Here is a 26,964-nt window from a genome sequence, read left to right as displayed (position 1 = left end):
GGCAACGATCAGTAAAATATCAGGTCCATATGGCAACGCAACGCTTGCTGAAAACTATGCAATACACATGCCACACCTCTAGGGGCGCTGTAAGACGGTCCCTTCGGAGACACCAGAACAATAGAAGAAGTAAGGATGCATGCGTATAAACTATTATGCACGAGACTTCATATTAGCCACAAAGTCAGGAAAATCTGTTCGTAAAATTACATTATAATGACCAAATACAATGAAAAGTATTTTTCCAGTCTCACCTGTGAAAGGTAATCCCATGTGATCTCGTTTGGACGGTAAACCTGTTGGTACAGTTAAACGCAGCACATGAATGAGGCATCTTTATTCTCCGCTTTGACCTATCCAATATGGCGGTGAGGATGACGTATGATTCTACGCGGAAGGCGGCGTCTTTAATGGTCCGGAATAAATTGAATGCTACACGTTGATGGATTAATTTGTTGTTCTACGCCCTTTTTGAGGAATGTATTGTAGGACTTCAACATCTGAACAGGTGAGATCGCTCCTTTTTTTCCCTATTTTTGCTGGCGGGATTGACTCTGCCCTAAGGGCTATTTTCTCTCTCTCTCTCTCTCTCTCTCACTTTGCACCATTACACAATAAATATTCACAGTGAAAATATTTTGTAAGCGCGTTTCATGAACCAAGTTATAGGATTTGTTGACAACTCGCATCGAGTTCGTTACACTTCTACCCGGCGTGAAGCACTCACAGTCATGTGGTTGTGACGTCATCGTAAACAAATCCGTTCTACTCATCCAGACGACTTCGCAACGGCAACGTTGCCAGATCTTTCCACTCTGGAACCCGTTCTCAAAAAGATTGCGTTTTGGGCACCCAAAACGCCGGTGCCGTGTGGACGCCAGGCTTAAACGATAAGCAATTGTATCGGAGTCACCTGAATCCGTTGCCGTGTGGACAGGGCCTTAATTGACCGTAGGTGTGAATGTGAGTGTGAATGGTTGTCTGTGTCTATGTGTCAGCCCTATGATGACCTGGCGACTTGTCCAGGGTGTACCCCGCCTTTCTCCCATAGTCAGCTGGGATAGGCTCCAGCTTGCCTGCGACCCTGTAGAACAAGATAAAATGGCTAGAGATAATGAGATGAGATGAGCTTTTCTTTGTCCATTAGCATCCCCCAACATTAGATATGTTTGGTGCTAATATGGTTCTAGTTACGTTAGATTAGCATGCTACTATTCCAACTTGTGTGCAATACTTGTGCAAATTTTAACTACTGAACAGGAAAAAAAATCTGAACACAGTAGTGATCTGTCTCATGGCTAAAACTGACAATCCAACAGCAGAGTATATGTCCCTGCTAGTGTTATTTATGAAAGAGTGTGACGTAGTCTGTAATCTTATTTGCCCCTTTTCCACCAAAGCAGTTCCAGGGCTGGTTTGGGGCCAGTGCTTAGTTTGGAACCGGGTTTTCTGTTTCCACTGACAAAGAACTGGCTCTGGGGCCAGAAAAAATGGTTCCAGGCTAGCACCAACTCTCTGCTGGGCCAGAGGAAAGAACCGCTTACGTCAGCGGGGGGGCGGAGTTGTTAAGACCAACAACAATAACAAGACCGCGAAAGATCGCCATTTTTAAGCGATGAGAAGCAGCAGCTGTACAAATGCGAAGTCATCCATTATTATTATTGTTGTTGTTGCTGCTGCTGCTTCTTCCGTGTTGTTTTTGCTTCGATATTCGCGCCAAGGTTTATGCAAACGTAGCGACGTAACTGACGTATACAGCGACGTAATGACGTATACAACGACGTAACTGACGTGTCTTCTCTTAGCACCGCGAACTATGGAAAAGCAAACTGGTTCTCAGCTGGCTCGCAATTTGAACGAGTTGTGAACCAGCACCAGCACTGGCCCCGAACCAGCCCTGGAACTGATTTGGTGGAAAAGGGGTAATTGGTGTTATCCCTGTCTCATGGAGATTTGTAGTTTTTCTAGATTAAAAAAAAAAATTTCATCTAACCTCAGTCCCGTCTCAGGCTAGTATGAAAATAAATAAATTCATCAGTCAATCTTTGTCAACATCATGCCAAATAAGCCTTGAAAGCTTGCAACTTTGTAAACATATCCCAGCTAGCTTGTAATAAATTACACTATATTTTATGTGCAGTATGTGTCTGTATCATGTCGCATCATATCATATCAACACTTAGCAAACAACGTATATTGCCTGAAAATTAAAACTCTGTCATTCTTTTTGTTATGCTAATGTTTATTTCTGATGTCACAACAAATAAAACTATACAGTCATATTTGTGTAAAATCCTTTAATATTACTCTACCTTGTTATTCAGTATGGCTTCTGACGTTGTCTTTGCTGATTCCATATCCTTCAGCTTGTGAACAAATGCACGTGGGTAGCTGTCCATGAGTGGAGCTTGACGTGCGAGTTGTAGTTGTATTTATGGCAGTGGCTTAAAGTGAATTACACTTCGCAACTGTAGAGGGAGCCCAAGAGTGAAAAATACCAGTTCTCGCATAATGCTGCTTTAAAGTATACTTTTAGCAGTAGGGTTTCTTCCTATATGTCCGTAAAATGATCAGTTGTAATTGCAACATGAACATCAAAACCCTAGGACACATGACCTCTCTCTTGAAAGTGCAACCTGTTAAAACATCTTTTAAACTAATAATATATTCAATTTATAACAGACAGTTGACACTGCATGGTATGTACTGTAGATCATTTTTTCCTTCTCCGAAACCATTCCTTATGGTATCCAGATGGCAGACATAGCACTTTGATTATTTTTAAGAACCTGTGAAATGTGAATTACTGGCTGTGGTCATGTGTTTGAAGGCCCGTGGTGTTCTTTAACCTTGATTTTTGGTGCTTCAGGTTAGATTAGGTAACGAGCAGAACATAACCCCAATGCAGCATTTAATAAGGTAATTTGCTTTTGGGCGGCACGGTGGTGTAGTGGTTAGCGCTGTCGCCTCACAGCAAGAAGGTCCTGGGTTCGAGTCCCGGGGCCGGCGAGGGCCTTTCTGTGTGGAGTTTGCATGTTCTCCCCGTGTCCGCGTGGGTTTCCTCCGGGTGCTCCGGTTTCCCCCACAGTCCAAAGACATGCAGGTTAGGTTAACTGGTGACTCTAAATTGACCGTAGGTGTGAATGTGAGTGTGAATGGTTGTCTGTGTCTATGTGTCAGCCCTGTGATGACCTGGCGACTTGTCCAGGGTGTACCCCACCTTTCGCCCGTAGTCAGCTGGGATAAGGTCCAGCTTGCCTGCGACCCTGTAGAAGGATAAAGCGGCTAGAGATAATGAGATGAATTTGCTTTTGAGGACTCCTTCCAGTTTTAATACTACTCATTAAGCATGGTTTCAGCAATGGAATAAGATTGTCTGGATGAAAAGTACAGTACTGGAGTGGATGGAAACTTCAGTAGTGTCATCACTGGTGCATATGAACATTTGGTGGTCTTGGTTCAAAGCCCATTTAAGTAATCCTGTGAAGTATTGCACAGCATTGACTGGTGATGTATCGGGCTATAGGATGCTTACCGTCATTTTCCCATTGTTGGATGATGTCACTGGCCAGAGGTTTAGGGAACTTTGAAGACCGTGACAACCACCTGATGTTGCACAGCCTAAACCATCACAACGTTGACACTGGATGAGTAAAGTGATTAAACTATAAAACGAAGTGTGTGGGAATTTGAGCTTTATAGTATAACATGTAATGTTGTACCAGTTAGTGTGTGACAAGGCGAAAATTATCACCATAGTCTACACGTTTTCCAGTTAAGGATTAGCAGATAAGGCTGTATGTAAAAAGTAGGCCACCGCTTCACATCCTGACTTACCTGTCATAATAACTATGACCAAATCAGCGAGAAACAGATGTTCTCGTCATTGTGATTGGCACACAGCTTACTTTGGGAGAACCAGATTCCCAGAAAGAGCAGCTACTGTAGGTTATGTTGTTTTTTTTTTCTATCCTAATCTCTGCATTTTTTCATGGTGAGAGAGAGACAGAGATATATCTTAATACTGTTACTCCAACAAGGAACTGTGCCACGTGGAAGAGGGTCGGGGGCTGTCCTCTTTCCCTCCCTCCTTTCCCTCCCTTCTTCCTTCTCTCTGCAGATTCTACAACATGGAGCTTGTTAGGCAAACTTTCACCATATCCAAACATTTCTTTACTTTACTTCTTGCATGCATCATGTAACATTCGTTACATGACTTTCAACAGTTTGAGCAAAATTTAATTCAGGATTTTCTTTAAAAAAAAAAAAGAATAAATAAATAAATAAAATGCCTGAAAATTAATAGATTGACTATAAAGCGTGCCAACGCATGGGATTGTTTTTTAATAGAAACCAGGAAGTCTGTAAACATTGAGAACGTTCCAGATTCCTGCTACCGATGTTGAGAAATATTACCAGGTATTGTTTTGTTTAGAGATGGACAGATGGAAAGACATAAATTTCAGAATGTCATAGGATGTTGCCTGAAAGAATAACAGTTTTACAGCTCCTAGGCTGAATAAATTTTTCCCACATGCTTAGATGTGGACTTCAGTTAAGCATGAGGCATTAGATGTACCACTAGCTTTTGTGAACCACAATTGCATTATGGCACTTGAGCTAAAATGTCTCGCCAGCAATACGGCATTCAAGCCTCAAGCCTAATCCCTCTTCCTGTATCTTTTCTGATGGAAGAAGTTGAAGAAAATGAAACACAACACCAGCCTCTGGAATAAAGGTGCATGAAGGCTGACCCCTCGTTAAACGTGACCCCTCAGTGCTCAGTTATTCCACGTGTGTAATCAGTTTAAAGTTAGATCATGTCCATAATTAAGAAGAGTGCCTGTGGTTATAGTCAGAGTTGTTTGCCAGTAAAATGAAGCAGACGTCAGTAAAACTTTAGAGGATTGGGCTCAGTTTATTGGCAACAAGGGGAGTCCCATGTTGGCTCCCTGTACACTATATTAAATCTACACGTGACATATATAGTCTAAGGAAAATTCCACCACTCTGAGGCTAATGTTCAAACAGCAATTTGTAACGTACAAATCAAAATGCGTGTTATGATCTTGATTTTATTTTTCATTTCTTTAACATATCGTCCTGAGTTAACTGCTGAAGCATGCATAGATTAATGTTTCATGATACTGTAACATTCAAGCCATAAAATTTAGGATACTTTGGAAGCAGTTCCTCACTGGCTGTGGCTCAGTGCCATCATGCAGTTCAGGGATTTGTGTGCTGTAGGAGAAATCACACAATGCCAGTAGGTAGACATTCAGCACTTAACAGTCTTGCTCTGCATCACAGAATGACTTTTTTTTTTTTTGTCTTTTAGGGCCCGCCAGGAGAGCCTGGGAAAACAGGATTACCAGGGAAAAGAGGGCCTCGGGTAAGTGATTAATATGTGTTCCTTAGTCATGCCTTAGTAAAAAAAGATTGAATATTTCATCAATGTGTGCCATCATTATTTACAGTGGTGCTTGAAAGTTTGTGAGCCCTTTAGAATTTTCTATATTTCTGCAGAAATATGACCTAAAACATCATCAGATTTTCACACAAGTCCTAAAGCTAGATAAAGAGGACCCAGTTAAACAAATGAGACAAAATATTATACTTGGTCATTTATTTATTGAGGAAAATGATCCAATGTTACATATCAGTGAGTGGCAAAAGTATGTGAACCTCTAGGATTAGCAGTTAATTTGAAGGTGAAATTAGAGTCAGGTGTTTTAAATCAATGGGATGACAATCAGGTGTGAGTGGGCACCCTGTTTTATTTAAAGAACAGGGATCTATCAAAGTCTGATTTTCACAACACATGTTTGTGGAAGTGTATGATGGCACGAACAAAGGAGATTTCTGAGGACCTCCGAAAAAGCGTTGTTGATGTTCATCAGGCTGGAAAAGGTTACAAAACCATCTCTACAGAGTTTAGACTCCACCAATCCACAGTCAGACAGATTGTGTACAAATGGAGGAAATTCAAGATCATTGTTACCCTCCCCTGGAGTGGGCGACCAACAAAGATCACTCCAAGAGCAAGGCATGTAATAGTCGGTGAGGTCACAAAGGACCCCAGGGTAACTTCTCAGCAACTGAAGGCCTCTCTCACATTGGCTAATGTTAATGTTCATGAGTCGACCATCAGAAGAACACTGAACAACAATGGTGTGCATGGCAGGGTTGCAAGGAGAAAGCCACTGCTCTCCAAAAAAACATTGCTGCTCGTCTGCAGTTTGCTAAAGATCACATGGACAAGCCAGAAGGCTATTGGAAAAATGTTTTGTGGACAGATGAGACCAAAATAGAACTTTTTGGTTTAAATGAGAAGCGTTATGTTTGGAGAAAGGAAAACACTGCATTCCAGTATAAGAACCTTATCCCATCTGCGAAACATGGTGGTGGTAGTATCATGGTTTGGACCTGTTTTGCTGCATCTGGGCCAAGACAGCTTGCCATCATTGATGGAACAATGAATTCTGAATTATACCAGCGAATTCTAAAGGAAAATGTTAGGACATCTGTCCATGAACTGAATCTCAAGAGAAGGTGGGTCATGCAGCAAGACAACGACCCTAAGCACACAAGTCGTTCTACCAAAGAATGGTTAAAGAAGAATAAAGTTAATGTTTTGGAATGGCCAAGTCAAAGTCCTGACCTTAATCCAATCAAAATGTTGTGGAAGGACCTGAAACGAGCAGTTCATGTGAGGAAACCCACCAACATCCCAGAGTTGAAGCTGTTCTGTACGGAGGAATGGGCTAAAATTCCTCCAAGCCGGTGTGCAGGACTGATCAACAGTTACCGCAAACGCATCATTATTTAACTCAAGTATAACAATATTGGTCACCTGGCGATATTTTAAGTGTTACAGTAAATGGGATAAAACCGACACATCCCCTCAAATCCATTTCCATTATCCAGAATGCTCTAATGCTCTGGGTTTAGATGATACCAGTGTTGTAGTCAAGTCACTAAACCGCGAGTCCGAGTCCAGTCTCAAGTCCCCAGTGTTCAAGTCCAAGTCAAGTCCAAGTCATTAAAGAAAATTTCGAATCGAGTCCGAGAACAAGACCCTAACCACACCATTTGATGGTAGTTGTTGCTGCCTTTATGTGAAACTGTCTCTGCTACTGTGTTGGACTAACGTTACTACCTGACTGCCCCGCTTTAGTTAATAGGCTACAGATAAAAAGCTTGTTCATCGCTCAGCAAGCCCCACCCACCATCAACAGGGCAAATAACGTGAAAGAGGGTTAACACTAGCTAGTTCCTCGGTCAGCAAGCAAGCCCCGCTATCAACAGAGCAATGAACATAGCGTGTCACTTCCTTCTCTGGGTGGAGTCTTGCCAAACAACGATTGAAGTTTGAGGTTGCCCCCATCATCTCCTCGATAGTTCTTCTACACATGGAACACACAGCAGTGCATTTTTTCCCACTGCACGAGAAGTCTGTATAAGCAAAGCGGACAATCCTAGGGGCTTCTCTCCAGGCATTTTAGCACCATTAACGTTAGTTTGTTCCTGAACATGACGTATGAACAGGTGAATGTGCATTCTCCTGCACAAAATTAGTATAAAAAATTAACGTAGATATAAATATCTTATGCCAAATTATTATGGCATGTTACAAAAAATAAATAAAAAATAAGAGTCCTTGTCTCCAATTTACAAGTCCGAATGCAGTTAATGCACAAGTCTGAGTCATCAGTGCTCAGGTCCAAGTTGAGTCATGAGTCCTTAAAATTAGGGCATGAGTCGGACTCGAGTCCGAGTCCTGGACTCGAGTACTACAAGCCTGGCTGATACCTTGTTTAATTTCCTTGGATGTAAATCTGTTAAAGACTGAGAGCATGATCACAGTCAAGATCTATGTTTTTGAGGTTCTATCAATTGATTTATCCTGAGAAATTTTTATTTCCTTTACAATAATTTGAGATATACGGTACAGCAAAGTCCAGAAGTCTAAGACTGCTAATAAACATGCTTCGATTTTACAATCTTTTCTAATTTTGAAAAGAAGAAGCCTTTATTTTTTTGTCACATAGACACTCAAGCACAGCAAAATTCCTCCTCTGCATTTAATCCCTCTGAAGCAGTGAACACACACACATACAGTGGGAGCAAGGTGCCTTGCTCAAGGGCACTTCAGCTATGAGACAAAGGGAGGGGAAGGTGCTGTTCATTCACTCAACTCCCCTCACATTTTTCCTGCCAGTCCTGGGAATCGAACCAGTAACCCTTTGTGCCCAAGGCTGTCTCTAACCTTCAGGTCATGGCTTCCCACATGCAAACTGCTAATGCAAACTTACAAATTACAGTACAAATGATCGAATCAGTATTACAACTTGAGTGAAAATTAGAAACTTAGAAATATTTACAGGTATTTCAGAATTTCTCAGTATTTGGTTCATCCCCATTTGCTTTAATGACAGTATGCACTCGAGCTAGCATGGACTCTATAAGTTTGCAGAAAAACTGATCGTCACTGTTAGCTCAAACCCATCAGCATATCCTCAGAACATGTGCTTCAGTGAAAAGGATAAGTATGGAGGAAAATCAGACCTACAACGTTTTAGACTGATGGTACACTTAGTCCATGACCTAGAGCAGGAGGTCTCAACCTTTTCTGCTTCGAGGCCCACCTATTCATACTTGTAACGAGTCAAGGCCCATTAAAAAATATCCCTAATTATTTTGGCTCATCTATTCTATTAGAATCTAATAATCTATTGTAAAGTGTATTAATGGGATGCAACATCACTCCCTGTTACAGATGGGAGCCCAGGAATTAAATAAATGCAATAAAAACAAACTGTTTTTAATTGTAGGTATTGTATTTAAAGCTGTATGGATGTACAAGAAGCCAAACCATGCATGCAGGGCATTCTCAGTCAAAAGGGATTAATGATCTAAAAGTGGAGTCTGGTCCATTAACACAAGAACTTACTACCATGTTTGTGTTCAGCAAGCAAGCAAGTTATTAAAACCAAGAAGTACACTCAAAAAAAGTGGATATAGAAACCACTCAGTGGGATTAGATCCTTACACGCTAACAAAGAAGGATTTTTCCTATGAAAGAAAAATTTACTCACTAAATTTGACATTAGTAGAATAAATTTTGATCCTATTGTAGCTGGAACTAAATACAACCCCGATTCCAAAAAAGTTGGGACAAAGTACAAATTGTAAATAAAAACGGAATGCAATGATGTGGAAGTTTCAAAATTCCATATTTTATTCAAAATAGAACATAGATGACATATCAAATGTTTAAACTGAGAAAATGTATAATTTAAAGAGAAAAATTAGGTGATTTTAAATTTCATGACAACACATCTCAAAAAAGTTGGGACAAGGCCATGTTTACCACTGTGAGACATCCCCTTTTCTCTTTACAACAGTCTGTAAACGTCTGGGGACTGAGGAGACAAGTTGCTCAAGTTTAGGGATAGGAATGTTAACCCATTCTTGTCTAATGTAGGATTCTAGTTGCTCAACTGTCTTAGGTCTTTTTTGTCGTATCTTCCGTTTTATGATGTGCCAAATGTTTTCTATGGGTGAAAGATCTGGACTGCAGGCTGGCCAGTTCAGTACCCGAACCCTTCTTCTACGCAGCCATGATGCTGTAATTGATGCAGTATGTGGTTTGGCATTGTCATGTTGGAAAATGCAAGGTCTTCCCTGAAAGAGACGTCGTCTGGATGGGAGCATATGTTGCTCTAGAACCTGGATATACCTTTCAGCATTGATGGTGTCTTTCCACATGTGTAAGCTGCCCATGCCACATGCACTAATGCAACCCCATACCATCAGAGATGCAGGCTTCTGAACTGAGCGCTGATAACAACTTGGGTCGTCCTTCTCCTCTTTAGTCCAAATGACACGGCGTCCCTGATTTCCATAAAGAACTTCAAATTTTGATTTGTCTGACCACAGAACAGTTTTCCACTTTGCCACAGTCCATTTTAAATGAGCCTTGGCCCAGAGAAGACGTCTGCGCTTCTGGATCATGTTTAGATACGGCTTCTTCTTTGAACTATAGAGTTTTAGCTGGCAACGGCGGATGGCACGGTGAATTGTGTTCACAGATAATGTTCTCTGGAAATATTCCTGAGCCCATTTTGTGATTTCCAATACAGAAGCATGCCTGTATGTGATGCAGTGCCGTCTAAGGGCCCGAAGATCACGGGCACCCAGTATGGTTTTCTGGCTTTGACCCTTACGCACAGAGATTCTTCCAGATTCTCTGACTCTTTTGATGATATTATGCACTGTAGATGATGATATGTTCAAACTCTTTGCAATTTTACACTGTCGAACTCCTTTCTGATATTGCTCCACTATTTGTCGGCGCAGAATTAGGGGGATTAGTGATCCTCTTCCCATCTTTACTTCTGAGAGCCGCTGCCACTCCAAGATGCTCTTTTTATACCCAGTCATGTTAATGATCTATTGCCAATTGACCTAATGAGTTGCAATTTGGTCCTCCAGCTGTTCCTTTTTTGTACCTTTAACTTTTCCAGCCTCTTATTGCCCTGTCCCAACTTTTTTGAGATGTGTTACTGTCATGAAATTTCAAATGAGCCAATATTTGGCATGAAATTTCAAAATGTCTCACTTTCGACATTTGATATGTTGTCTATGTTCTATTGTGAATACAATATCAGTTTTTGAGATTTGTAAATTATTGCATTCCGTTTTTATTTACAATTTGTACTTTGTCCTAACTTTTTTGGAATCGGGGTTGTACAAAGACAATAGTTACATATACAGTTAACTAACTAAATGTGAAGATAATTAACAGATAATCGACAGATTTAAGGTTTTTTAAGATTGTGTTTATTTTTAGTTTTTTTATTCATGATTATTTGTATATGTACATGTACGACCCCACAAGTTCTGCTGATCAACTTATCGTGTTGAAATAAAGTCATTCATTCATTATGACTTGGAAAATTATCCATCCGTTGACTTCCCCGACATCTCACACTGCCTGGTGCTGCAGACATCGTTCTACACGGACACACAGATGAAAACCTAGAAGAATATGGAGGAGTACATCTTTTTATATGTGGCTGGGTTGAAGATCTGGAGATCAGGATGCTACAAGATAAATCCTGTATCGTTTTTGCCTGGGTAAGGAGGAATTTCTGGGCTTTTTGTATGCGTCTTTGTGATGGTTGCTAGAACACTAGAAGTTTTAGTATCAGGTGTAAACAAACCACAGCCGCTCAATTGTCAATACTCCCTGCTCTTCTCTTCCAGCAGGCATCGCAGATCCATATAATTTACCCTCAAACGTATTTGTTTATTCAGTCCACTGCGTGTGCACTGTGTGTGTGTGTGTGTGTGTGTGTGTGTGTGTGTGTGTGTGTGTGTGTGTGTGTGTGTGTGTGTGCTCGCACGCACAGTTGCGGGTTAAATGCAAAGGAGGAATGTGACAGAAATAAAGTCTTGTTCTTCTTAATTTACCCACGAATGTATTTATTTCACTTGAAAGATGTACGTCAAATCAGCTACCGGATTTGGGAAACTATGACATTATAGGGTGGTCCCCAAAAACAAACTTCAACTTTTTAAAGGTGCTACTTCATTTTCTTGTTCCACTTGGGGAAAAAATAAATTGGGTAAAATTTCAAGTGATTTGAATAATATTAACCACTGCCACATGAGCCCTGTTTTTTGCATGCCAGGTGGATGGCGCATGTCATCTATGCAATCAAGATGTTTTTGTTTAGAAACCAGTTTCACTTATCGACTGAGGAACTCTCTGGCCTGAAACGCTTCACAGCTTTCACTGGAGCACTGTATGTCAAGGCCTGGTTCAGTGCTCCATCTGCAATGATTTGTCATTCCTGAAGGGACTGGTCTCCTATCCTGATTCTGATATTGCGAAAGCCACCAGCAAGAAGTTTGCCAGACACCTCTGGTATCTGAGTGAGGACCTAGCCGGACTTGCCCTATTTGACAGCAGCATCACAGATGATGAAAAGCGTGGGATCGTGACTGCTCTGAAAGACGAAGCGGATGATGACCATCAGCCACGTGCAACAGCGGACACAGAGGCGAAGGAAGCCGTTGCAAACAAAACTGTGGCAGATTTTGTTACATCTGCCTCAGGTCACATTTTTGAGGCATTCAACATTGACACCGACTTCCTCGTCAAGGACCCTTCAGAGTGGGAGGAGGACCCATCATTCCAGTCATCAAAGAAGGCCCTGCATGGTATTGCTGTGGTCAATGACTTTGCTGAGAGAGGAGTGGCAGTAATCCAGGACTATAATCAAATCCTGACAAAAGATGAGCAGCAGCGGCAATACCTGTTGCAAGTAATGGAATGGCATCGGCATCAGTTCCCGGAAGCCAAGAAATCGTAACAAAACACCACCCATTATGACTGTTTGATCTAAACAAGTATGTGAACAGTGGCACATAATATTGTTTTTATTTGTCTTGGACTCCTGTTTGTCATTTTTCAGTATGTATTGCTTAGGTGAACATGCACATTGCTTTTTGTTGGTTTTCGCAAATATGCTCAAATAGTACAAATTTCAACCCGTGCATGGCAGTGGTTAGAATAGTCGTATCAAAATAAAATTGTGCACAAAATGTTTTCTCAGCAAGCTGAACAACTTAGTGAGGAAGCACCTTAAGAAAGTCAAATTTTTATTTTTGGCATATATTTGAGCACCACCCTACTATGACATCTCATCTCATCTCATTATCTCTAGCCGCTTTATCCTTCTACAGGGTCGCAGGCAAGCTGGAGCCTATCCCAGCTGACTACGGGCGAAAGGCGGGGTACACCCTGGACAAGTCGCCAGGTCATCACAGGGCTGACACATAGACACAGACAACCATTCACATTCACACCTACGGTCAATTTAGAGTCATCAGTTAACCTAACCTGCATGTCTTTGGACTGTGGGGGAAACCGGAGCACCCGGAGGAAACCCACGCGGACACGGGGAGAACATGCAAACTCCACACAGAAAGGCCCTCGCCGGCCCCGGGGCTCGAACCCAGGACCTTCTTGCTGTGGGGCGACAGCGCTAACCACTACACCACCGTGCCGCCCCCTACTATGACATCCTGAACTATTTAGTATTTGGCTTCAAATTTGAAAAAAAATTGCGGCCTACTAGATGGCGCTGGGCTGCTGCCCAGTGGTTGAGAAACACTGACCTAGAGTGAGCTAGCATGATGTGTTTCTGATCGAGACTACAGAGCTCTTCTGTAAGTCGCACTGGATAATGGTGTCTGCTAAGTGCTATACATGTGACCTGTAATGGTCAATGGGGGGAAAAAATTGCTTGTAATTTAATTTTGTTTGTTTGAAAATTTTCATATTTCTAAAATGTCCTGTTTATTTCCAGTTTTGAAAAGACATTTCTCAGATTTTAACTGAGGTCTCATACTTTTGGATCCCATTGTATATTTTAACAAAGAGAGTACTTTATCTTACTTTTGTTTCTATGACTAATGACTCAGCCGCTAAAGTAGATGGAGATGATGACTGCACCATACAAGAGTATAGTTATCTGATCTCAGCATATCAGATGATACCAGCATATATTTCTTAATTTGTTTTCCTTTTCACAAAAGCAACAAGGACTTATACTTGTAGGGTTAACATATGGGAAAAGTGATCACTAGTGAATAGGAAAAGCAGAGAAAGGTCAGCAGTTTGAAGAAGCTTCCCAGTGTGTCGGTTTGAAGTCTGAAGGTTGTGTGTGTAAGCTACCTGCTGTAACCCTTTCACAGGGCCTCTCAGGGTTGCACTGTGGGAACCCAATATTCTAAATGGAAGAAAGAGGCCTTTGTGGTCGTCTTATTAAAGACATTTAAAGCTTTGCTTGTGTTCACCGGTTTTGTGGTTCCTCAGAGAGCATGGTCAAGAGGCTTTGGGAGGTTGGGTAGATAAATGGTTAATGTGGGAGCTGCAGATTTGTTAAATCTGAAAATCTTGTTTAGCCTGAAAGGCGATGTTGAAAATGAAGCACCTTTTGGTTGATCATTTTTCAGCTATAAGCGCACCTCTGCCTGGCATTTACTCTGTACAGAGAGTTTGGACTACAATTATAGAGCACAGATGCAATGTTTATATGGCTCAAATGCACATTGCGGCACCTTAATACGGCTTTGAATACACAGTTTGTATAAATGAAGCCATCTCTCTCGGAAGGTGTTACTGCCAAAGTTCAAATCAGTTTTGAATATGTATCATGTTTGGTTGGTTGAGGGGTCTTGGGTTTGTTTGTTTTTTTGGTTACTCAACACATCACTAACTAGAAGGGCACTCGGTAGGGCGCATACCTCCGCCAAGTAACATATTTGGATTTGCATCAAAATCTAATAACTTTTTCCTTGGCCCATGGCCCAGCTTTTCTCAAAATTTCCTCAAGATCTGTTCACTATTTTTTGAGTTATATTGGGGAAAAGACAAAAAAAAAATCCTGGCTCCGCATACACATCTGGATCTTGGATCAACACCAGGCTTGTAGTACTCGAGTCCGACTCGTGCTCTAATTTTAAGGACTCGTGACTTGACTTGGACTTGAGCACTGATGACTCAGACTTGGACTCATGCATTAACTGCATTCAGAGTCGTAATTTGGAGACGAGAACTCGGATTTATTCTTTATTTTTTGTAACATGGCAGAATAATTTGGCATAATATATTTATATCTACATTAATTTTTATACTAATTTCATGCAAGAGAATGCACATTCACTTGTTCATATATCACGTTCAGGAACAAACTAACGTTAATGGTGCTAAAATGCCTGGAGAGAAGCCCCTAGGATTGTCCGCTTTGCTTATACAGACTTCTCATGCAATGGGAAAAAATGCACTGTTATGTGTTCCATATGTAGAAGAACTATCGAGGAGACAACGGGGACAACCTCGAACTTCAATCGTAATTTGGTAAGACTCAACCCAGAGAAGGAAGTGACATGCTATGTTCATTGCTCTGTTGATAGTGGAGCTTGCTTGCTGACTGATGAACTAGCTAGTGTTAACCCTCTCTTATGTTAATTGCCCTGTTGATGGTGGGCGGGGCTTGCTGAGCGATGAAAAAGCTTTTTATCTGTAGCCTATTAACTAAGGCTACGTTTACATTACGTCGAATCAGCGGATCATCAGATTAATGTTCTTAAAATGATTCGCGTTTACCAGGGACGTCACTAGGTTTGAGAGACAGGGGTAGCTTAGCACCCAGAGGAGAAAAGGTATTGTGCGCGCGCAGCGCGCGCCGAACATTTTTCAGAGCACCTACTAAGGCTGTCAATCAATTCATTATTTACAGTTGAAATAGAAAAGCTACAATATCGTCTTTCCTCACTACCCATTGCTCAATATAGCCTAGGTAAAGTTAAGCAAATGCAAACCACTGACATCAAATTACAATCTCACCGTGTGTGTCTGCAAATGAAAGCATAGAATTCTGACTCTCTGCAAACCCAACTCAATGGAAGCCCGCACCGCGCCTGCTGCAGAATGCCCGCGTAGTTTTTTAAGTCCTACTAGCCTACCACTCGACGTGACGCTTGACACAGAGCCAATGAGGAGGAATCCTAACGATATTAATAATATTGCATTAAACAATAAATAAGCAAGCAGAAACTGTTGTTCGGATTAACTTGCGTTCTTGATGGCTCATGTTCAGTGCTTTACTGCCTTTGTTTTTTTTGGGAAAAAAAATAAAAATATAAATAATTTAAAAAAGGGCAAAAAATATAGGGTGGCTTTGCCATAAGATAGGGTGGCTGGAGCTACCCTAAAATGGGTCTGGCGACGTCTATGGCGTTTACACTAAAACCGTTAGCCGTGCACATAGCGACGCCAATACGCAGATACGCTCGGCTCCGCAGGCATCCTGCGCTCCAAATCACTCCGCCCTGAACAGCGAGTGCCCTCTGGAGGGTGCGCACTCCGGCCCTGCGCAGCTCACACAGCGCGCGAGTGAAGTGCAGAAGCCACGATTCGGGACTGAGCCGCTGTGTGTGTGATCCCAGCGCATATCACTTACTACTTGCAAGTGGAAGGATGGCAAGCCTAAAGACAATCATAACTACACAATGGGCAGTATTTGCATCAGTATTTGCAGTATTTTCATACTTTTATACTCTTTAATGAAAGGTGATACAAGGCGGAAGTCCGCGCCGGTTTTCAGCAGTCGCGTCACATGACCAACGCCAGCGAATCAGGAAGGTGGATGTCACAGTGACGTTGTCCAATGAGACGCCAGCTAGAGCTCAGCACAGCGTATTCGCGTATTCTGAATGTTTACACAGCACCGGACCAGACACGATCTGGATTGAATATGTGGACGCTGGCGGATTCCCGTTTCCTGGCTTTTCCAGGGGGTTTAATGTAAACGGACAGTGCCTCCGCGAAGAAAACGAGACAGATACGGTCTAATGTAAACGTAGCCTAAAATGGGGCAGTCAAGCAGTAACGTTTGTCCAACACAGTAGCAGAAACGCTTTCACATAAAGGCAGCAACAGCCAACATCAAATGGTGCTGTTGGAGTCTTGTTCTTGGACTCGACTTGGATCAACAGTGGACTTGACTCAATTTTCTTCAGTGACTTGGACTTGAACACTGGGGACTCAAGACTGGACTTGGACTTGAGACTGGACTCAGACTTGAGGTTTAGTGACTCAACTACAACACTGATCAACACACACATCTGTATTTGCATCAAAATCTGTTCACTACTTTATGAGTTATGCTGGGAACAAACAAACAGAGGCGAAAACCTAACCTGGGCTGCTGTTTTATTGTATTGGGTGCTGCATTAGAAATGGAGCATTTACAAAAATAAATGTGAAAGCAGGGTGCTTGCATTCTTCCAGTGGCCCAGTACAGATACCGATGTGTTTGACAGATTGGAAGAAAAACTGTACCCTCGGGAGTTTTCAGCCATGTTGACAATTGAAGTTTAACCTTCATACCATGGCAAGACGAAATGTTACTTAGTGCCTGGGTCAAGCTTGTAGCTGCCTGGTGTTGGTGTTTTTCATGCTGTGTTAAGTTCAGGACTCTGATTAGTCTGTGCTTTATAGCAGCTGCCAAGACCTCCTGTAAAATATTTATAACTTATCAGTGAAGTAATAATGTTTACTGAATAGTTTACTAACATTTAGAGTAGCCATGATGGATTGGTTGATTTGAACTAAATATGGAAAATGTTAGTTGTTTCAGTATTGAGACACTATTTCCTCATCACTGCTCTTATTGAGATGTTTCCAAAGGGATACCCCAGGGGTGAAGTCTAGACCAACTATTATTCAGGGGACATGACTCTCTTGGCTTTAATTATCACATAGCATTGTGAGTCAAGGGTTAGCCCATGAGATATGTCTTTAAAACATTGGACATGCCCTTGATTAATAGTAAAAACATGACTCAAACCAGAATTTCGGTGTTTTCTGTATTAAAAAAAAAAAACATTGGCATGCTCTTCTTCCTCCTAACTTGTGATATTTTCCTACTCTGGATCAGCATATTGTTTGCCATACACCGCATTTCACTTTTACTGGCAGATTTACTGATATCTCTTTTCCTTTTGGCTTGAGTGTTTACGAGAAGAACAGAGTTTTGAGAGAAATGCGAAAGCACTGCATGAAAATGGTTTTCCTCTCCATCTTCATCAGAGCTCTGGTGTAACCTCAAACCTAAGCCTTTTGACTAACCAAGCTTTAAATGTGATAGTGCACGTTGTTATGCTTTGTTATTTTTGTATGTCCACTGGAGGGACGGTATCACTGTCATTCTTTATGACATTTTTTGCCAAGACTTGATATGATACATGCATACATTAATATTTGTGGACTCTTTCCTCATTTGATTGTCTCATCCTGCTGAGTAATGCAACTAAAGGGGTCATATGGCATGCTTGTCCTTAATGCGTCATTGGTAAAGGATGGTTCTCCATATGTATACTGCACACCACTGTAAACCTGGCTTCTGTTCCCATTCCCCATGATGCTGAAGATCCTGTGCCAGTCTGAAAAAGATTTCCAAAGATTAGGCAGTTCAGGGAAAATTGTTTAGTGCCAACATTATGGAAGAAGTGGAAAAAGTTGTCCTTTTTCCATCATTTTTTGCATTCGATTCCAAGAAACCAGACCAGCAGTCTCCCTCGGGTGCTTCGGCAGCTCTACAGCAGAGCAGTGTGGCACGCACATGAAAAGATTTCGAGAAGCAAACCAGTGAAATATACGAGGTGAAATGAGATGCTCAGGTGTTAGCTCACACTCCTACCTGAACACATTGTGAGACAGGAGGGCTTTCTCTGCCTCAGAACATCACTCATGTGCACATTATGTTTTCTCTAGTGGTGTCATACCATTAAAGAAGTATAACCTAAAACTAGATCCTTGTCTTTGGCTCTGTCTACTGACTAACTGCTGCCACATGTATAGCATCCAAGCAAATTGCAGTATGTAGAGCAATGTGGTGAATAAAGAAGCGGAAATCTGTCGATGAACTCCTGGTAAGCGTCTCCATATGGCGAGTATGTGCAGAGTCAGCAATGGAAAAGTGCTTCACTCATGATTCATGGCCAGAACAGTTCAGGACAAGGTAGATTAATGGTTGCATACACTGAACGCCCTTTGTGGCTCTTTTAGTCACACACTGATCTGCTTCGTCCTAAACCTCTGTACTAGATACCTGGCATGATAATACTTGTATTTCACTCCATAGTGCCTCTGCGTCAGATGCATTTATTTATTGGGTTTGACAGCGACGGATCATTATTGCTTTCATTTTCTCTCATCTAGTATGTAGGTCAGAACATCAGAACATGTTCTTCATCTCTCACTTTCTCCCCCCATTTCCTCCACACTCTGTCTCTTTCTCTACCTCGTGTGTGGGAGAGGTGACCGAATACAGAAAATCACATCCATATGCCCTAACACAAACACGGGCCCATTTTGCATATGGAGTACAGAAAATGTTCATGCTCACACAGGCGGCGAGTGTAGCTCAGGTCCGACTTCCCCTAGAGTTTGAGCTGAAAGTGACATGGGCTCTGACGTAAGATATATCAAACCACAAAAAAATGTCAAATGACAATTTATTTGTTTGGGTAAAGCACATTTTCAAAAACTTAGTTTATATTCTGCAAACTCTATCAGCAGTCGAAAGCAATTGAATGATTAAATGACAACTTGTACACATATTAAACCTATTAAGAAAAAGATTGTCAGCAGAAAGTTTCTGGTTATTACCAGGGTTATTATTAGGTTATACCGCAGACAAGACCTTGACTGCTGTGAACATTTTGTTTAGAAAAGCTCTTGAAAATAGAACCTTGCTATTGTGTTAGGAAAGTGTCTACTGTGCTCGTGCGGTTCTGAATGGAACCGTTTAAATATGTTTTACTCATATAAACAAAACATTCTGCAAGTTTTTAACTGTGGACATTACGCAGTGCTAAAACATTTCACATCCTAAACCGCATGCTTGCTGATTCGAGCTGCACCAGATAAAATGAAATAGAGACCTGGGTAACACTTTACTGAACTGTGGTTTTCTTAGGGCTGCAAGACACCTAAATATGGACTGCAAACTAAAAGGGAAACCTTTTATTTCGAAAAACCGGTGTTCATAGGGCTACATTTACAGATTGTAGGCTTGTAATGACAAATAACATGAACCTACGAACGAATGGCGTCTCTGTGGAGTTTCTGTGCACCTTTCACCACGTAAGTTTCCTCCAAGTTCTCTGGTTTTCTCCCACCTACGGTATTTAATACATGCCACAAGGACTGTGTGTGCAGGCTGCCTTGCAGTGGCATCACTGATCCTAGTATAGGCTCCGGATCCACAATGGCCCTGATCAGGATAAAGTGCTTTCTCAAGATGAATGAACATGGCAGGCTTGTCATACTCGAGTCCAACTCGTGCTTTAATTTTAAGGACTTGTGACTCGACTTGGACTTGAGCACTGATGACTCGGACTTGGACTCGGATTTGTGCATTAACTGCATTTGGACTCGTAAATTGGAGACGAGGACTTGGATTTTTTCTTTTATTTTTTATAGCATGCCATAATAATTTGGCATAAGTTATTTATATCTACATTCATTTTATACAAATTTCGTGTAAGAGTGTCACACCTGCATGCTTTGGCACATGCATCAGATAGACTCTTGGGCGCGCTCTGGACAGCGCGCATGCCAAGCGGACTCTCATGCACACCGTAAACGACTCACACCTGCACAAGATTAAGGCGCAATCAGCGCGCCTATATAAAAACTGTGAAAACACACTTACTTTGCAAAGTATTGAGTTGCATTGCTGACACATTACTGAGCCTTATTTCCTTGTTTGGTTTCCTGATCCCTGATTTCCTGTTTCTCGTCTTTGATTCTGCCGAATCTATGATAGCCAGCGCTTAATTTGAGCCGGAACATGACGGAACAAGATCCGGAACCTCCGTCGTCGGATCCGGCAGCTATTTTCATTTCATTCGGTGTTCCGGCAGCTATTTAAATGGATCAGATCACCTCCGTGACCATCACAAAGGGAAAAAAATCAAACAATAAATTAAATAAATAAGTAAATAAAAAATTGTTTAGTGTTCGGTTTTGATTTTGATATCTGTTGTTGATTTCTGTTCTATGACATCCACAAAATCTATGCGGAAGGGGAAGGGGGGGGACATGGGGTGTATACTTCCGCTCAATAGAACACCGGGTTTTTTGTAGCCATTAGCTTGCGCTGTGGAAAAAATGGCAAAAAAACAAGAAAGCTTACTAAAATTTTTAAAATGAATTCTCCAACTTGTTTTGTAAACCCTTTATTTCTTAACTATTACTTGAATTGATTGCACTTATGTTTGCTGGCACTGCTTTTAAACTTGAAATATGCTTGAAATCCTAGGCTATGCTTTTAAATACCCTACTTAAATCCTTAAAATGAGTCATTTAACTCATGTCTTGTGTGATCTGATCTCCAATGGTGAAATAAACCGGTTGTGATATGAGTACAGGCTGTTATTTTAGAAGATAAATTTAATATATAATTTAATATATGACTAATATATAATTTAATATATGTGACCAAGTGGGAACCTCCGGTTCTGAAAAGTGAAGCCAATGCAGAAGTGCTAAAATCTGCAGTTCCTTGAATGGCCACTTGAGGCTGGCTCCAAAAGCGAGTCAATTCCCATAGACCCCCATGTTAAAATGTTAACATTTACAGTGAAAACACACGTTTACAGCCTGGTACAAAAAATGGTTTCCATCTCTATAGCTAGTTTCTCCCTTCATGACAACTGTACGGGGGGTGAATTTTTGTATAATTCAACAGTTTATAGCTAGGCAGCCTTTCGATTTCATAAATTCGGTGAAATTTGGTTCCCTCTGAAATTTGGTCATTGTGATATATGTTTATTTCTGTAATGTCTCAAAAAAACAGGCCATTCTGTGGCTGGGAAGTTATTTAATTTGAGGGGATTCCTGAGCAAATAATGTGCATGAAATCGCTTGCTTCGTGCAGTCAAGCAGACAGAGGAAGTCCGTGCATGCATGCGCAGGTTTACCTTTGACCATGCACTGACGGTTACATCATTCTGTCGGTAAACGAACAGCTGATCACACCGAGGTGCTCGCTGACCGCCGATATTTATTAGTTTGGTCCTGCGTTTCCTTTCCTTCGCAACATAACGTCTTTTCTTCTTGCTTTCCATTACTGTAGTTGATCTTTCACGTTTCATTCACACACTCACGTCCTCCATTTTTCTCTCCTGTTTCAAATTTGTATCCCACAATGCCTTGTGTGAATGAGGAAAGCCCACCACATGATGCATGATGTAGTATCTTGAATTGGATCATGGTGAAGCAGGAAAAATAGCAGAGAATTTAGGGCCCTAAATTCATTAATTGTTCTATTTTTAAAAAACATAATATATTCTGTGATTCGAATTCAGTACTGTTCGGTCCACTAAACAAAAATAATTGGGTGTTGGGGAAAATTCTTTTTATGACCTATACTTTAAAAATCTGAAAGTCAGTCTACCTTTAAAGTCTATTGAGCCATGCATTTATGCATAATTGGGGCGGGGCCGATTTGATTTGAATGACAGATAGGTTTGTGTCATCTTGTTAGCTGCTAGCTGGCATTACCTCAGAACTCAAGCCAAATTCACCGCAGGTGATGGATTTATGTAAATAATTTATGGAGCCTTGCCTATTTTGGTCTAAGAGCTTTTCTATGCAAACACAACGTTTACATACTACTATACCTATAAGTTACTTTAATTTGCTTTGTTAGATTGTAGTTATGTACTTTTTAATACTTTTGATATAGTTGCTGCTGATGAAGTTTATCGGGGTCTCCCCTTCAGTAAATTAGGCTCAGACTGACAATTTGACAGCTTGAACGACAAAAAGACGACACTCCTTGATCAAATATGTTATCAGACGGTTATGTGCCCGGTGATTGATTTTTTAATTTTTTTAATTTTTGGTAAGCCAGCCATCGCAGTTCTTACAGTATCCACAGATTTAATGGTGTTACAAGAAAGGACAAACACTAGTGTTTACATGTTTTGTAACCAGGATATAAACAGCACTTGAAAATCGCACAAGAGTTAAACAAAGGACCCCAGTGGCAGACACTGTTTACGCTCTTTGCATCCCTTTACTCCCTTTCTTTTCTCTTGTAAAACTTCTCAAGGGGGAATAACAATAACCCAGGTCAAAGTTCACGACCCGGTCTAAGTTTCCTGCAGTGACAGAACTGTAAACATAGAAGTGATGGCACAAAAAAAAAAAAAACGTGAATATGTGCTTGTGTTGCAGGGTCCTCCAGGTCCACATGGAAACCCCGGACAGCCAGGGCCTAAAGGACTCAAGGTTTGTACTGCTGCATGTCTGTTGTGGGCTGTAAACAAATGCTCATCAGTAGTTGCTCTTTTTCTGCTGATTGGCACATAAAGGTATCTGTTATCCCTGGTACTAAAATACAAAACATTTACTGTTTATCTCCTTTAAGTCTCAACTATTTAGTTTTTCATGTGAAATCATCTTCAGTAACGACTAAAGATTTATTCAGTAACCTTTGTAAAAGAGTGATGAGAGTAAGAGTAACGGAAAAAAATCCACTCGATTCAATTTGTATATGAATATGTAAACTTCAGTGGTGCAAGTTATTTATTTTAGAATTTAATTCAGAGCTGATGTCTTTGTTTTCAACTACTTTCATCGACATGTTGCTCTTTAGTACCTGTTGTTAGTACAGCCCAATACGAATTCATCTCTACATAAAGTGACCGATGCAGCAGCACTTTAATCCTTTAATCTGTCCAGCTCTCTCATCCTCATCAGTACACCCTCCTCAAACAGATAAGCTTCCAGTGCTTTAACTTTCAAGCTATCATCATCAATATCATCATCATCATCCTTGTAGATCTTGTACCGTAGGTCACTAACTAGCCAAACTGATTCTCTGCCATAAAATCTGCATTGTATTCTGAAACGTTTGCTGTCTCCACTACATTTAAGTTGGGTTTACCATTAGTATGATATTGAATGTCAATGAAAAATGGTGAATGAGAAAAAAAAGCTCGTTATTTTGATTTTAGGAGCTAAAAGCAAAATCTGACAGATATCGATTATATTTGAGATTGTTAGATATTTTTCTCTTTTTTTTTTAAACACCATGAAATGATGAAAATCCAGCATCATCCAAATTATTCTGTCCACATTCACTGGATATGAGCAATCGCGCACTCTGATTGGCTACTCTACTATCAGGCTATCAGCTCATATACCGTGAGTAGAGAAAAACAAAATGGCGGCACGTGTTGCTGAACCAACGGAAGATGAAATAAATACTCGAAAGCAAAACCCCAAATTTGTTATCAAGTATTTAAAAGAAACAGAAATGGCTAAAAGAATATAATTTTTTGCCCAGTCGGTGGTGGTAATGTACCTTTAAGTAGGTTTGCCAACCGCCAAAAAACCCTAAAGAAGAAGAAGAAAAAAAAACAAACAAAAAAATACATTAAAAAAATCAACAAAATATGAAATAAAAGTATTTGATGGTAAGAACATATCTTTTGTATTTTTCAAGAATTATTATTATTATTATTATTATTATTATAGGGCAGCACGGTGGTGTAGTGGTTAGCGCTGTCGCCTCACAGCAAGAAGGTCTGGGTTCGAGCCCCGTGGCCGGCGAGGGCCTTTCTGTGCGGAGTTTCCATGTTCTCCCCGTGTCCGCATGGGTTTCCTCCGGGTGCTCCGGTTTCCCCCACAGTCCAAAGACATGCAGGTTAGGTTAACTGGTGACTCTAAATTGACCGTAGGTGTGAATGTGAGTGTGAATGTTTGTCTGTGTCTATGTGTCAGCCCTGTGATGACCTGGCGACTTGTCCAGGGTGTACCCCGCCTTTTGCCCGTAGTCAGCTGGGATAGGCTCCAGCTTGCCTGCGACCCTGTACAGGATAAGCGGCTACAGATAATGAGATGAGATAAGATTATTATTATAGCAGTTTTCACAAATTGCTACTGTCATTTCGCTGGTTTGTTTACATTCTAAGCAGAAATGATAGTTTTTATTTATCAAATTTGCTAAAAATAAAAATAAAAATGCTCCATTTCTCAAAATGTGGATAGAATAAAACTGTTATTCCACTCAATCTCATCATACATGGCTTATAGTCAACTTGGTGCTACGATAGCCTCATCAGCTATCGGCTCATGTATGACTCGATTTCGTGGAATAACTGTTAATTATTATCACATGAATCTCTAAGAATGTCACAAATATCTCATTCATCTCATTATCTCTAGCCGCTTTATCCTGTTCTACAGGGTTGCAGGCAAGCTGGAGCCTATCCCAGCTGACTACGGGCGAAAGGCGGGGTACACCCTGGACAAGTCGCCAGGTCATCACAGGGCTGACACATAGACACAGACAACCATTCATACTCACATTCACACCTACGGTCAATTTAGAGTCACCAGTTAACCTAACCTGCATGTCTTTGGACTGTGGGGGAAACCGGAGCACTCGGAGGAAACCCACGCGGACACGGGGAGAACATGCAAACTCCGCACAGAAAGGCCCTCGCCGGCCACGGGGCTCGAACCCGGACCTTCTTGCTGTGAGGCGACAGCGCTAACCACTACACCACCATGCCACCCCACCTCGCAAATATTTCAAAATAAATATATTTAATGTGTTTCAAGTTGAGCTTTTCCCTTAGGTTTACTAATAGTTAATGATTACATATACATTTTTTTCCAGAAATATTGGGGGGAAAAATGATGTTCAGCCATGTAATGTAGCACACAAATTTCTCAAGAACTCCTTACTTCCTCAGGGCCTCACGTGATATACAGTATCAGTCAAACGTTTGGACACACATTCTAATTCAGTGGTTTTTTTATCACCCGCTAGCTGAAAGGCCCAAATGTCCGTCTGTCCGTCCATCTCGGGAAAGGTACCCACCTTCTGAAATTAATTCCTCTCACAATTTTTGGAGGAATTTCACAAAACTTGGCAGGATTCTTTGTTATCTGTCGGTAAAACACATATTGTAATTTTGTTAAATTCAGTCACATTTTACCAGAGTTACAGCCCTTGATTAACAAAATTATACTTTGACAATTTCATGAGTGTGTGTTTTCCTTCTGAAATCAACTCCTCTCACAATTTTTAGAGGAATTTCACAAAACTTGGTAAAAGGCATTGTTATATGTCGGTAGTACGCATATTATTATTTTGTTCAATTCAGTTGCATTTTACCAGAGTTGTGGCCCTTGATTAACAACCTTGTACTTTCACAATTTCATGAAGGTGTGCTTGCCTTCTGACATCAACTCCTCTCACAATTTTTGGACAAATTTCTTGAAGCTTGGCAAAAGGCCTTGTTATATGACGGTAATACACATATTGCAATTTAATTTTGTTTGTGAAATTTTTCCCAGAGTTTTGACCCTTGATTAAATAACTTGTACTTTGACAATTTCATGAGGGTGTACATTCTTCTGAAATCAACTCCTCTCACAATTTGTGGAGGAATTTCACCAAACTTGGCAAAAGGCTTTGTTATAAGACAGTTATACGCTTATTGAAATTTCGTTTAATTTGAGCAAATTTTACCCAAGTTATGCCCTTGATTATTAACAAACTTGTACCGGTACTTTGGCAATTTCATCAAGTGTACTTGCTTTCTGAAATCAACTTCCCTCACAATTTTTATCCCCAGCTGGCCGAAAGGCCCGAAGGGGGATTATGTCGTGGCAATGTCCATCTGTCCGTCCATCCATCTTGGGAAGGGTATTCACCTTCTGAAATCAACTTCTCTCACAATATTTGGAGGAATTTCACAAAACTTGGCAGGATTCTTTGTTATATGTCGATAATACGCATATTTCAATTTCGTTCAATTCAGTCGCATTTTACCAGAGTTATGGCATAGTTGCTAGCGGGGGATATTGTGTTCTCAGAGCACTCTTGTTTTTATTTTTATTAATTAAAGACATTTCATGTCTTAAAATAATGATGGATGTCGTTTCTCTTTACTTAGTTGAGCGGTTCTTGACATAATGTGGATTACTACAATTGTGGAATAGGGCTATTTACTGTATTATTATTTACGATTTACTGTTTGATCTCAAATGCATTAAGAAGGCAAGAAATTGCACTAATTAACTTTTGATGAGGCACGCCTGTTAATTGGAAAGCATTCCAGGTGACTACCTCATGAAGCTCATTCTCATCTCATTATCTCTAGCCGCTTTATCCTGTTCTACAGGGTCGCAGGCAAGCTGGAGCCTATCCCAGCTGACTACGGGCGAAAGGCGGGGTACACCCTGGACAAGTCGCCAGGTTATCACAGAGCTGACACATAGACACAGACAACCATTCACACTCCCATTCACACCTACAGTCAATTTAGAGTCACCAGTTAACCTAACCTGCA

At 40.9% G+C, this 26,964-nt stretch overlaps 1 protein-coding gene across 1 annotated transcript in view; it reads left to right on the top strand.

Annotated features, from left to right (window-relative positions):
• col27a1b (collagen, type XXVII, alpha 1b) overlaps positions 1 to 26,964 on the top strand; it is a 168,432-nt gene that overhangs the window by 17,278 nt on the left and 124,190 nt on the right. Inside the window, exons 4-5 of the mRNA XM_060907051.1 lie at positions 5,339 to 5,392; positions 22,832 to 22,885. Of these exons, the coding sequence (XP_060763034.1) occupies positions 5,339 to 5,392; positions 22,832 to 22,885 (108 nt within the window). The remainder of the gene's footprint in view (positions 1 to 5,338; positions 5,393 to 22,831; positions 22,886 to 26,964) is intronic.

The sequence above is a fragment of the Neoarius graeffei genome, chromosome 24 (assembly GCF_027579695.1).
Source record: "Neoarius graeffei isolate fNeoGra1 chromosome 24, fNeoGra1.pri, whole genome shotgun sequence".
Lineage (NCBI taxonomy): Eukaryota > Metazoa > Chordata > Actinopteri > Siluriformes > Ariidae > Neoarius > Neoarius graeffei.
The sequence above is the reverse complement of the archived record's forward strand: the minus strand, read 5'-3'. Positions and strand labels throughout refer to the sequence as shown.